Below are 13900 nucleotides of genomic sequence, written 5' to 3' on the forward strand. Positions count from 1 at the left end.
TGAACGAGTGAGTTTGAAAATGTGAATGCGTCATTTCTTCTTGTTTTGGCTCATGATCCATAGGTAGAGTATTCCATGGTATAAAGTCAAAGAATCAAGAAAAAGCCTAAATTACGAGAGTTAACTTAACTTGGAACATGAGTGAGTTGCATATTAAAGTGACAATCAACATAGCCCAAATGGTAAGAGCTAATTTTACTCAAACAAAAGTGTTAAGGGCAGGATACGGATTAGAAGGATCATAGGGTAAAAGATCTACAATTGCAAAAGACAAGAATTCATCATGTTGTAACTTGTAAAGACGACAATTCAATACCACTATTACGACCCTTAAATGTAAATGAAGTGTAAAGTGACTAACTAAATGTTGAAACCCTAATAAAGAAAGTAATCGAAGAAGAAAAAAAACCAAAGAGAAAGAATTAAAAAGAAGAAGGATTTGAACCATAAACCTAGCAAAACTTAGGGATAACTCTAACCAATACCTTGTTCATTTTTATTTTATTAGATTGCTATATTATTATTTATTACTTTTACTTTTTTGAGAGTCGGGCTCCTAGTGATAGAGGCTGTCAGATAGCGGGGCTCCTTTTGACAGAGTCGGGCTCCTAGTGACAGAGGTTGTACGATAGCGGGGCTCCTTATGATAGAGTCGGGCTCCTGGTGGCAGAGGTTGTCAGAGAGTCGGGCTCCTGGTGACAGACGTTGTCAGCTTTTTATCCAGATTGGATGGTGGAGATCGCACGCGCCATCAATTGAGCGACCTGCACCGTCCGTGCCCGCGATTCCCTCACTTGCCCTCTTTAATTTTTGGTAGTAGTTAGTCACGAGCAATACATAGGCATACATACATGATACATACATACACACACACATACATACATACATACATACATACATACATACATACATACATACATACATACATAGGCATATTACTATTCTCATACCTAAGAGAGAGAGAGAGAGAGAGAGAGATGCATACATACTGATACAGTCAGTCAGAGAGACCGGGAGTGCCCCTTGTCGTGCTAATTTCCTCTGCTGAACCTTCTGGAACGCTCCCATTCTTTCCTTTTCGCCTCTTCATCGATCAACAGGTGAGTAAATTCTTCTTCTCACACCCAGAGGTTTCCATCAGGGTTTCTGTCTGTTCATTATATCTACAATAAATACGCACAGAACCATTGCATTATCTAATGTCAATTGCAAATGCTCCAATGGAAAGCTTTGAATTTCCAATCTATACAAACAGAATATTCAGATTTTTTACCTGTGCGCTTTTTGTGTTGTCCTTAACAGACGCATTTTGTTCTTAAGATCAAAGCATTTGTGAATTTTGAATGTTAAGCCAGAATTTGACTGAAGAAATCAGTCTGAACAGTATGTGGTGTATGGTTGGATTCACTTGATCAGAAAAGGGTATATGAGAAGATCAAATGCAAGAGAGGATTAGTTCGTAAGAGAAGTTCAGGTGGTCTCTGAATCAATCAATTCAAAGATGTATATGCTGTATTATTAGATTTACTTTACCAGAAAGGTTATATAAGAAAAGCACATGCAAGAAGGCGTTGCATCTCAATAGACGTTCGGGTGATATCTGGGTGTAAAAAAAATAAATCTGAGGAGGATACGGTTTATGATTATTAGCTGTTCTTTATCTGAAGAAGGTATATATAAAAGACGCGAAACATGGAAGAATTTGGTTAATATTCTGGATTATCAAAGTGTTGGTATTATTGAGAGGAATGCTGTTGCGTGAAGAAATTGCTGTTGTAAAGAAGTAAGGAACTCTCTGGAATAAATTCAGACCACTTTGTTTATGGAACATTCGATAACGCATCCTTGTGATTATCACAACATCAATCGAATTAGTATTCCGACAAAGAGCCATTGGGGGAACATTCTTTTTGTGTTCCTAGGACTATTATTCTCATGGCACTGGGTAGGAAGTCTCCAATTCCGACAGAAATATCGATGGAAGCATGGACTAGTAGAACCAATGAAACTTTGGGAAGTACACACATCTTCGATTTACCTCTTGGGCTATTGACTTCTATAGTATCTCGGATATTTGACCCTCTTACAATTGTTCAGGTGCTATGCACGTGCAGATTGTTTAGGTATGTATGCATGTCAGCTCCACTTTGTTTAAGGATTTCAGACACAAAACAAGACATTGAATTGGGACTTGAAGATGGGTCTCAAACCAAATATAATTTAGGAGTGCGAACAAGAAGATTGTTGGCCTCAATAAGAAGTCAGATGCCAATGACAAAATCGTTAGATTTATCAGGATGCTGGATACTAGATGAGGATATAGCAGCTGTCTTGGCAGATCTACGATGCTTGAATTGCCTCATCTTAGATGGGTGCCAAAAATTGTAAGATTTCTTTTTACAGTTCTTTTATTATTTTTGATTCATATCATTCTCACATTATTACTATAACTGTGATTCTATTGGCACTTAAGTAGTTTAGATTAATCTAAACCATTTTCTACTACTCTCGTCTTAGATGGGTGCCAAAAATGGTAAGATTTCCTTTTATAGTTCTATTATTATTTTTGATTCATATCATTCTCACATTATTACTATCATCTATGATTCTATTGGCACTTAAATAGTTTAGATTAAACTAAACCATTTTCTGCTATTCTTGTCTTACTAACCCCGGTAAAGATATCATTGCTATGACAATGGCTCCCTCATAGTTCTTAGCATACCTATTCCATATGCATATGCAATGGGTATGCAACTAAACTATTATTAACTACAGAGTACAATGAAACATATGGGTATGTTTTCAGATGTCAACAGCAGAAAATAATAAAAAACTTGTGTATAATTCACAACTAAGAATGAATAAGCAAAGGTCAAAATCTGTTTACCCTGAAAACATTGTTATGCATGTATATAGCTCAAAAATAAGGTTCAAATAAGCAAAGGTCAAAACCTGTTTACCCCAAACATACTGTTTCTCTCATGTGTATAGCTCAAAACTAAGGTTCAAATAAGAAAAGGTCAAAACCTGTTCACCATGAATATACTGTTGTGCAGAAAACTGCTGCCAATGGTTCGTAAAATGAAATATACAGATATGTTCGGATCTAAGGTTCCATCTTCTAAAGAGAAAAACAACTTTTATGCCAGACTGTTCCAATCTTCCAACAGTTTTCATGAAAGAAGTATGTTTTTCTACAGAACAGCTGTCAAGAGTTCATTGCGATAGAAATTGTGAAGATAACTACTAGGGAATAAAGAATGGAATTGGAAATTTAAGAGGAGATTTTTATGGACAAGTACTAGCAGATATTGAATCGTTTTTGTTCGTTTGATACTGGGGCTATTTATGAATAGACTAGTACGATCCCTCCAAACATGCAGTTATTGTCATATATTTGATAATGGAGGCTTTTATGGACTAGTACTAGTCTTTAGAACGTGTGAGCTAGTAACTTGATAACGGTCCCTTGAGTTGATAATGAAGATTTTCGCAAACTAATACTAGACTCTAGTGCAGGCAATCTTTGCTGCTCACTACTTGATAATGGAAACTATTGTTAAATGGTAATTGAAACGTGGTGGTTTGCAGGACATCAGTTGTTGCTGATGCTTTGGCAGTGTCGGTGAGATCCGGACCTCAAGCACTTAGTCTAGAAAGATGCTTTGGCCTCGGTGCAGCTGCAGCAGGAAATTTACTTGCTGCATCTGCAGCTGAAGGATCTCAGCTCCGTTGTGTTCTATTGAGCCATCTTGACAGATTAGATCTTCCAAGAGGCTCGCCATTGTTAGAGACGCAAGAGTGGGACCTTGCCGAAGATGCAAATTCTGTTGACTTATTGCTTGATCCGGAAAGATATGGTACTGGTTCTGGAATTAGAATCCTTGCTCTTCATAATTGTGGGAATCTTGGTCCTCATGAACTTGCTGCTGTAGTGAGTATTTCTGATGTTCAATGATTTTTGTTCTTGTTGACATTTCACTCCTTATATGCGAGAACAGTCACGTTCTTTTCATTGAGATTTTCATCCCATCTTGCAGGGTGCTACTTGCCCAATGCTAGAGATTTTGATGATAGGAGGATCGTTCGAAGGATTGTGTCCTAGCACTAAGCCTGACAGCTCCTCACCAGTTACTACTGCTAATGCAGTGTCAGCTATTATCAAAGCTTTAGAGCTCATCAGGCACTTACATGTGCTGGAAACAACATTTTTTCCAGAGTCTATTGTGGAAGGAATCAGGTATTAAGTGTTCTGTTTTACTTGTTTTTGAAACTCAAGCCCTGATATATGTATAACCAGCTTCTTTGGGTTCTTATCAAAAGATCATGTTGGATTCTAGATGACATATATTACGGAAAATTTGAAAGGAACTTTGGACATCATACTAGTGCCATATTTTACATTGGGTACAAACCCTAAGTTTGTGGCAATAAAGCGCTTAAGATTTTGTACCTTGGCAATTATAGTTCCTCTTACAAGATTAGACATTCACCAAAGCACTACTAGAAAACACTATAAAAGAGAGATGGGAAAGGAAAAGTAGAGTTGCTTTATTAGACATATCATAAGGGAGCATAACAGAAGGGATGGGAAGTGTTTTTCTGATTGCTTTCTCTAAGGTTGGCATTAAAGTTGTTTGTCTGTGCTTATTGTAGAAAAACCGAACATGACAGACATGGTTAAAGGTCAAGATGCAGCTGTGTACAATGTTTGTGGATAACTAAATTCTGAATCTAATCATCACAAGAACCCTTTGTTGGCAACCTGGTTGTACTGGTTAATGCCTGAAAGTTTATTCCATCTTCCTTTTAATGTTGGCTTCTCTTACTCATTACCCATGGAGAATCTAGTTGTCAGTAGAGTCCTTAGTTGATAACTTGATTGTATTGTTAACGGCTGGGAGCTTATTCCATCTTGTTGTGTTATAGATTTTTTCATAATCACTACCACAATATCTTCTCTAATACGAGGAAGAATGAACAATGTCTTGAAAGCCTGCTGCACATACACTTTTGTTATGTGTCAAATGCGTATCTAACATTTCTTTCCACAGCTTCAAGTTTGTGTGGCTAATGTGCACCTTTGATCTTTTATCTCATTCTTCTATCACTGTAGACTATATAGTATGTTGGAAGTTCAATTTACTAATTGAGGAGAGGGAGAATATCATCGCTTGTTTTCAACACCAGGTAGAGAATTACTCTAATTATTCCCCACTCTTACTATGTTCTTTGCTCAACATCATCTTATAACACCCCACAATATGTGTAAATGTTGTGGTGGATAAAGTAACACCCATACTAGGCTTATAGATGCAATAAACTCTGTTTCAGTTTATTCGCATCAGTTCTCTGGATTTAAGTTATGCAAATGTTTCCTTTTCTCAAGTTTCTGATGAGGCTTGATCTCCTATGACAATGTATTCTATTTTCTAGAATAACCTGACCATTAGCTGACATATGTCATACTTGCCAAGTGTATCTGATTGGCTATTATCATCTTGTCAACATGGGTTAATGATACTTGAATCACAATTATGAGTGTAATTGTTTTTATATGCAAGGTTTGAGGAATATTTTTTTCTAGAGATTTGGTACAGTAGTTCTGTCTTAGGTGATTTCTGTGAAGAATCAATCCCCACATGTTGTTTTCTAGTTTTCTAATGGTTGTCTCAAGTATGCTGTTGAAGCAACAAAGTGATACAGTTGAATCTAGAGATTCTGGTACGGTAGGTTTGTCTTGTTGTCAAAGCTCTTTGAAAGATGAATAAAAGGTGTGTTGTTTGTCAATATCATTTGGAGTGCTTCTAAGTTCTGATCATTGATGTTATTACTCTTGCAGGGAGCATTTTGGGAAACATGTCGAAGTCTGGGATTTCCGTAAAAGAGAATCAGTTTATGCAGCACTTTCACTCTTGTCGGGTAAATTAGGGCTGGGACCTGTCGAGCATATGATGAATAAATTACGTCCTTATGACATTTTTGAGGTCGAAAACAAATTTGGTGGTGTGAAAGAAGGGGCTGAATATATTTCCCTGGCTCTCCGTGCTGCAGTGAACTGTTCAGACGTAAGGAGAAGGACTCCTTTACATGCTGCATCAATTGAAGGAGACGTAATGATGACATGGGGTTTACTCTCTTTGGGTGCATCCCCGAGATTAAGGGATTCATCAGGAGCAACAGCATTGTTCAATGCAGCGTGGTATGGACATCCTGAAATATGTGGTATGCTTTTAAAGAGTGGAGCTGACGTTTTGAATAGAAACAGATCTGGTGAAAATCCTCTATACATTGCTGCCTTAAGAGGTTATACAGCCGTTGTAGAAGTATTACTGTCTCATTGTCAAGCAAATGACATCAACTGGCAAAGTGCAGAAGTATATGGTATTGTCCAAACCTTCATACTTATATGTTATCTGATTTGTTGTTGGTTCATATTGGAAACAGTTGTTAAAATTGGTCTATATTGGAGACAGTTATTAAAATCAAAATATCAAAATTTATGTGTCTGAACACTATTATCTTGAAACTGATTCTGTTCAATAATAACCAAACTTGTTATTCTTAAGAACTTGCTGATTGCGAAACTTGTCAGTATAAACTTACTCTCCTCTTGGCCAATCAAAGCATCCATATAATTATGGACCTATTTGCGCATAAAGTTTCTCTGAACCATAACCCCCCTTTTGTTTATTAGTAGGTTGTCTAGAAACAGACAATTCCTCAAAGAAGTTGAGAACCTTTATTTTTGTGGATAAGTTTTTTTTTTTTGGATTTAGATGGCATATGGTCTTTCTTGTGGTATTAAAATATTGACTTCTGACTAACACGCTTAAACTGAGGGCCACCAAAGAAAGTTATATTCCTTCATGTATCTTGAGTTCTTACCAGATGACTGCACTACTGTGCTATGCTCATACCACTAGTGCCATCTATCCGTTTATTTCCTTCCTATGAGATTATGATGCTCTTATATTAATTTGACTTCTATTATCAAAATGTGTTAAATTGAAAACTCTGTTTCATGGTCTCAACTGAATATTTTTGTGTGATACTATGATCAGGTTGAAACTCGTTTAGAGTAATGAATCACTTCTTTAACCTTGTCCTAATGGACCTCTGTAAAGTCCACCTCTGGGTTATTTCTGTTTCACCTACTTTTATAACTTCATTGTGATATCTTATATTCATGTTTTTCGTTGATACTTTGTGGACTAATTATATCTAACTTCAAAATCTGTATATACTGATGTCATTCAACAACCTTTTCAAATAGGATATTATGCATTGATCTACTCTTTTTTTGCTGAAGGTGATGGCTGGACCCCCCTGATGGCTGCTGCTGTAGCAGATCGCCAGGATGTAGCAATGGTTCTTTTAGATGCTGCTGGTGCTCCATTGCAGATTAACTGTTTAACGGATGGATGCACCATATGTAAGAAGGGGAAGAGGGGCGCCAAAACTGCTGTTTACAAGGATAAAAAAGAGGGAGCTTCAGAATATGTTAGAATATCAGAAAGAAAATCATATCCTCAGATCCTTGATGCTCAGAACCGGTATGGTCAGACAGCTTTACATATTGCTGCAAGGAGGGCATCTGTTTGGTTTGTCTCCAATCTGTTGCATGCTGGTGCTTCTTTGAATATTCGCGATGAATATCAGAAGAGGGCTGTTGATATAGCTCAAAATCAGAAGCACATGAGTGTAACTAACATTTTAAGACAATGGGAAGAACAGCTCAAGAAGAGGAAACCACCAGATGCTGGTTCTGAAAATCTGAATGTAAATAAGCAATCAAGTGGCTATCTGCAGTCGTCTTCCGTTTCAGATAAAGCTGCGCCAAAGAGTGGGTTCAGAAGTGCAACCCTGAAGAAGGTTTGGAAGGCTAAGGATAAATGTGGCAGTGGAACACAGCACTGAGGCAGAGATTAAGATTGATGTTTATCATGTTTATAAATGTAAATTTGATCATGTTCTCCTCATAGCTTGCGGTAGTTCCTTGGTCAAAGACAACTTTGAGAGCATGCCAGTGTATGTTGGTTGTGTGGTGAAGATTGGCATACACTTTGAGCAGCATCTGTTGATTTTGCAATGTTTTTGCTGTAATTCTTAAAGGCCACTCACAAGCTTTCATACAGGAGCCAAGCAACTCTATGTTGAGAATACAAGGGGATGCATGACCGAAGGACGTGTGTTAGGTACTGCTGCTAAACCTGTGGACATTGGGGCAGATGCAGGATGTGACCATTACTCCTAACTTGGTAGATGAGTGCATCTCAGAGAATTATTGATTGGATTCAAGTGTACGTGAATCTACTTCCACGAAAAGTAGAAAAATATCACAGGAAAGGATGATGGTATTTTGTATATGCCCCACCTATCTATAAGAGAGAATGTTTATGGCTACAATTGCATAAGATGCCCCATCTAATATGCAAGGGTTGTGTAGAATTGTGACCATTGTGTGCTCTGAAAATCAATAGGTATTTGTTGGAGCCTTTTTATATTGGAATATTGTATATTGAAGTATTTTTTAAATGTGAGAAATATACCATCCGTTTTAGTTTGCTACCTTTTAATTCCATTTATTTTGGAATATTGTATATTGAAGTATGTTTTAAATGTTAGAAATAAACCGTCCTTTCTAGTTTGCAACCTATTAATTCCATTTATTTTGGAATGTTATATATTGAAGTATATTTTCAATGTGAGAAATAAATCATCCTTTTCAGTTTACAACCTATTAATTCCATCATGAGTGTTTTTAATGTCTAGCATTATGGATGGATGCCACCATATAGAGAAATGGACTGGCCTGCATGTTATTTGCACACTACACCATTTCATTAGGTGTTTTTTGTTCCCTTTTAAACAGACAACATTATATTGCATGGGGTTTGAAAGTTGGGGAGGCGGACCAAGTAAGTGGAGAGAGAATCATTGAGATATATATTGCACAAAAAGAGCTTTCACAAGGATAGTGGTTAAGCTTTCTATAAAAATTTCTTAGGGTGAATAGATACACTTCGATGGATCAACCTGTAATTTTGGGGTGGAAAATAGTTGTTGGGAAGATAGCATTGCAGCATTATTAAAAAGACGAGTAAAAATTTTGATGTCTGTCTTTTGACGTTTCTGTAGAAGTTTCCTCTCTTGTAACTCCATCCCCTCTAATTCATCTAAGCCTTGAAAGCAGTAAAATAATATCAATAGATGAATGTTTAGATAGGCTCTCTCTTCTCAAATGATTGTAGTGAAAATTAATTTGTAATAGGTTTCAGAATCTACATTTTCCACTCAAACATCGTATGGAAATTTCCTTCATGTATAGTCTCATTGAAGTCAAAATGATCAAAACAGTGGAATGCAAAAAAATAGGAGTCCTTGTGTAAACCGATCATCCCTATGCCTCAATAATACACCTCAAATTTGTGGAATTAGAAACATCATAAGATTCAAGCTAAATTTTGGTCATTTTATGTTTTTAATTTTGGGTTAGATCAAATAATCTTCCGTTACACTCACTACACAATTCAGCAAAAGCCTGATAAAACTCTAGCAATCTTTCCAAGATGTAAATAGGTCTCACTTGTAGAATCTTATGAGAACCCATTAAAATGGTTTAGTTGGTTTTATGATTTTTCCGCAAAATAGACATCTTCACTCTGTTTCTCTTATTGATGATGATGATGTATAATCTACAAATGTGCATTCCAATTTTCAGTATGTCATCTATCAGATTTTCTCATGATAGGTATTTGATATATATCATCGTGTGCTAAGTTAGTGCAAAAAACACAGACCATATAGCATGTTAGGCTTTCGTCCAGAGACAATTATGTGGGCTAAACTGCTTTAGTTGAACTGCTGTTCAATACATGTGTTACATATGCCACCAGTTACGAGGAAAACTGTTTGATTTACTCATGAATTCAAGTGCAGATGGAAGGTACTTGTTCCATGCAAACATGCTTTGAGCCCTTTGAGTAATACACACTCCTTGTCTACGAGAATGAAGAGTTTGAACTTTGACATTGCCATGAGATTTCTCCATTGATGGGATACACAACACTGTACAAATGTGACAAAAGGAAGATTTTAAGCAATGAAAGGTGTCATTATAACATGAATTTTCACTTCTCTACCTTTAGGGGAAAACAGATAGAGAGACTCTTAAAGGCTATTAAGAAAATTTACCACAATTATTCCCACATTAGGAATTGACCTAAAGGCTAATATGATGAGCATCCCTTGCACAGTGGGGTGCTATAGAGCATTCCTGGCTAGGAAATCAAGGGGGAAAAATGTCTAAACCATCTTTTGATTGCAACACCTAGATCAACATATGGTTATTGCAATAAAGGTAAACACACACACATATATCTACAGAAAATGCATTCAATGCTGAAATGCTTGAAAAAAGTGCAGGCATGAAACCCTAAAAACTTGAAATTCATAACAAGCAGAAAGAAAGAGAATAGATGACAATAAAAGCAATATGAGCTCTCTAACAGATATTTTGAAACCATTTCAATGCTAAAATCTTGAAGCAAAGCTTGAAAAAAACACATTCATTTTTTACAGAAAAAAATAAAAAATAAAAGCTTTGAAAAATCTAAAATAGCTTGGAAATGCCGATGAAACGTTACATGAGTTGTAACTGAAGAGGAACTTAAAGCTGCACATTAAAAATGTGATAGTTTAACCAATATATAGAAATAAGATGAAAACTTTTAGGATTTCTTTGATTACGTTCTTTCAATATTTCATGATTTTTCTGTAAATGTTGAAAGAAGGTAATCAAAGAAGTCCTAAAAGTTTTCACAGCAATGAAGAGGACGAAGAAAAGATGAGGTCTTATTGCAGATTAACATAACATCAAACAAATATACAGCTAGCATACTAAAAAGCCATAACGATATTAAAAAGGAAACACTGTACTACAGAGTATCAACAACTTGCAGTAACGATGAATATTAAGACAAATAATATATCTTTTATCAGACACGTAAAAATTTTGAACACTGATCCAAAAATATATGCTTTCACGAACATACATTTATTAACAACAAGAGAATAAAATGAAAATTCCAGTGCTACAAATGCTTGGAACAAAGATATTGATATAAGTGCTGAATATCTTTGAAACAAGCGGGCACACTGAGACAAATAAAAAGGTTTCTCAAAAGAATTTGCAGCAAAGGATTTTAAAAAGACGAGCAATGTCAATGAATATATACTTTTTCGATCGCATTTTTGCAGAACTGAAGAATAAGGAAAAGCTTCCGCAATAACTAAAATCCTTGATAGCTCGAACAGAAAAACTACACAAGATGAACAATGAGACAAAAAGATATGCTTTCTCAGTCATAATTTTATAGAGATGACGAAGAAACCCTCTTCCAAGAAAAGAAAACAACAAAATCCAAAAAATGAACAGGAATTGAAAGGAAAAAGGGAGGAAAAAAAACCTTATTGCTGAGCAGTGACGAGTTGTAGAGAAAGAAGTTCATCTTCAGGGATGGTTCTGACGCGACAATCTGAAAGAGGCATGGAGACACAAAGAAGAGCGTATCCTTTCTCGACCACATCATCACTGAGCATACCTCCAGACTGGTCCACACTCCCTGAGAGAAGCTTCGCTGGACATGTCATACACACACCGAGCTTACAGTCGTGAGGAACATCCAAACCTATTTCTAAGGCTTTCTCTAACACGCTCTCTCCTTCTTCCACCTGCATGGTATGGAGTTCCCCGTTATGCTCAACCTCTACTGTGTAAGATGACGCTCTGGTGGACGTTTGTGATCTACTTCCACGCCTTCTCGTCCTTCTCGGCGCGGTTTTCTCAAAACGGAAGTTCTTTGGCAGCGATGAGGCATTCAGGGTTTCTGTGACGATCACGGAACTTCTCGCTCTCGTTCTTCTTTGGATGCTGGATACGGTGGACATGGAGGCAGAGATAAGAGAATGGTTTAGGGCCAGGGACGCCATGTTTGCCGTCTCAAGCTCTGCCTACGCAGAAGAAGAAGAAGAAGAAGAAGAAGAAGAAGAAGAAGAAGAAGAAACGGCGATGGCGATGGGAGCTCTCCTCTCTCAGTGACAGTGAAGTGTAAATGGCTTTGGATAACATTTTGGTTTCACATTTGTCCGCCCAAAAGCCCTTTCCTTTGGCTACTGCCCGGACACCACTCCTCTCTAGAGTCTTCTATACATTGGTACTCGCTCCATTACGCTCTCTACATACATATATTGATACACCTTGTGCTTTCCGAATACTCGCTCCGTTACTCTCTCTACATACATATTGGATACACCTTGTGCTTTCCGAATACTCGCTCCATTACTCTCTCTGTATTGGATACACCTTGTGCTTTCTGAATACTCGCTCCATTACTCTTTATGTATTATGTACACCTTGTGTTTTCCGAATACTCCCTCCCTCTCTCTATGTATGTATGTATGTATGTATGTATGTATATTGTGTACACCTTGTGCATACAATACCGAGTATTGTATCCTCAAATACTCAAATACCGAGTGCCGTTGCTTCTGAGATCCGAGTCTCACCCTCCTTCTGAAGATGTATCATGCTAACCTGGCACATGCCAAGCACCAAATCCTCAGTCAAATATTGCTTGAATCATGTGATACAACGTCTCCTCTGTCTCGCATTTTTTCAGTTTCTCAAAGAGACAAAGGGTGGCATCAACTTACACCTCGAGACATGCTCGTCACATGATAGCATATCTCGTTGGTTGGTTTCACATTTATCCACGCAATTATCCTAGAGACTACTTGCATTGGAATGTCATCAAAGGAGCTTCGTCGTCTTCTTCTTCTTCTTCTAGTGGGTTTTACGGGAATCAATGCAAAAGACAATGTGGCATCATGAATAATTGATGACAGCCATCTATGGTTTCACTACACAAAAGACTAAATCACCAAGGACATTAAAGATCAAATTAAATAAAATCATCACCATTATTTTCTTCTTAGTAGAATTTAAGGGAATCAAATGCAAATGATAATATGGCGTAATGAATCATCGATAACAATGTGACAACCACCTTTGGTTTTGCAATGCAAAAGGCTAAATCACCAAGAAAAATAAGATGATAATTGTTACAAGATATTATATGGTCATGCCCGTGACATACCACCCCCAAGCGAATGGATCGAGACGGACTTGAGCCTCAATTGACATCCCATACCATCGTCGTGGCGTCGAGTCGTACTTGGTACTGTCGCGCTCACTTCAAGAGTTTGATCCACCACAAGGACAGAGTCTCGACATAGTCAAAAGATGTCAAATGAGGGTAGCTAGGTCTCATATTTATAGCCAGATCTAAGGGCCCCAAGCAAGTTCACACTTGGCCTTGATGGGTTGTCTCAATCCCAATGATTAAAAGTAATCCTTCCCTTCTTTACACTCTCGTTTAACCCTCACACTTTATCCGCATGTATAGCATACTACGGTACAATCTTACCACGAGATATTATATGGTCATGCCTGTAACAATAATAATAATAATAATAATTCAATTGAGCTAAGCATGTCTAATACTTCTCAAAATAATTCTATAATGATATATGGATCACTTGTTCCTCTGTATAGTATAGATCATATTAATGGAATTAGTATATAATCATATATCATTGGATTTGAAATGTTGTTGATTGGTTGTTAACTTTAAAGTACTTTGAAATTATTGATGCATCTTGTCTTACATGAGAAATGACAAATTCTTAAAATACACAATTGAGATGTTGTAAAGAAATTTTGAAAGTGTATGAAGTATATTGATGCCTTGGCTCTATATGAAGTCATAATTTTAAGAGAAAGCAAATGGTTTTGAAGCCAAAAGACAACATTGCGAGGTCTTGAAATGGTGGA

The 13900-nt window shown here is 37.0% G+C and overlaps 2 protein-coding genes across 5 annotated transcripts; one reads left to right on the top strand and one right to left on the bottom strand.

Annotated features, from left to right (window-relative positions):
* The first annotated feature begins 972 nt into the window (after positions 1-972).
* On the top strand, positions 973-8507 carry LOC147865564 (uncharacterized). Its single transcript, XM_087318398.1, has 6 exons — positions 973-1100; positions 1303-2384; positions 3595-3937; positions 4044-4243; positions 5846-6387; positions 7316-8507. Exons 2-6 carry the CDS (start codon positions 1936-1938, stop codon positions 7921-7923), a joined length of 2142 nt encoding a protein of 713 aa, XP_087174524.1. The 5' UTR covers positions 973-1100; positions 1303-1935; the 3' UTR covers positions 7924-8507.
* A 1325-nt stretch (positions 8508-9832) lies between these two features.
* On the bottom strand, positions 9833-12097 carry FDC1 (2Fe-2S ferredoxin-like superfamily protein). 4 transcript variants are annotated; one of them, XM_087318400.1, is made up of 2 exons: positions 11475-12097; positions 9833-10074 (listed from the first exon to the last, which is right to left on the bottom strand). In XM_087318400.1, exon 1 carries the CDS (start codon positions 11995-11997, stop codon positions 11476-11478), a length of 522 nt encoding a protein of 173 aa, XP_087174526.1. In that variant the 5' UTR covers positions 11998-12097; the 3' UTR covers positions 9833-10074; position 11475. The 4 variants fall into 4 exon arrangements, with proteins under 4 accessions (XP_087174526.1, XP_087174527.1, XP_087174525.1 ...); XM_087318401.1 differs by having other exon boundaries at positions 9833-10076; positions 11465-12097; XM_087318399.1 differs by having other exon boundaries at positions 9833-10076; positions 11461-12097.
* Positions 12098-13900: the final 1803 nt, after the last annotated feature.

This window comes from Azolla caroliniana, unplaced genomic scaffold, assembly GCF_043228905.1.
Source record: "Azolla caroliniana isolate FFs.n. ecotype wild unplaced genomic scaffold, voAzoCaro1.0.p SCAF_4, whole genome shotgun sequence".
Taxonomy (NCBI): domain Eukaryota; kingdom Viridiplantae; phylum Streptophyta; class Polypodiopsida; order Salviniales; family Salviniaceae; genus Azolla; species Azolla caroliniana.

Excerpts from the sequence above, each read along its gene's own strand:
- FDC1 (XM_087318400.1), bottom strand. The coding sequence starts at position 11,997 with ATGGCGTCCCTGGCCCTAAACCATTCTCTTATCTCTGCCTCCATGTCC.
- LOC147865564 (XM_087318398.1), top strand. The coding sequence starts at position 1,936 with ATGGCACTGGGTAGGAAGTCTCCAATTCCGACAGAAATATCGATGGAA. Across the intron at positions 2,385-3,594 it reads TTAGATGGGTGCCAAAAATT|GACATCAGTTGTTGCTGATG; the intron begins GTAAGATTTCTT and ends GGTGGTTTGCAG. Across the intron at positions 3,938-4,043 it reads CTCATGAACTTGCTGCTGTA|GGTGCTACTTGCCCAATGCT; the intron begins GTGAGTATTTCT and ends CCCATCTTGCAG.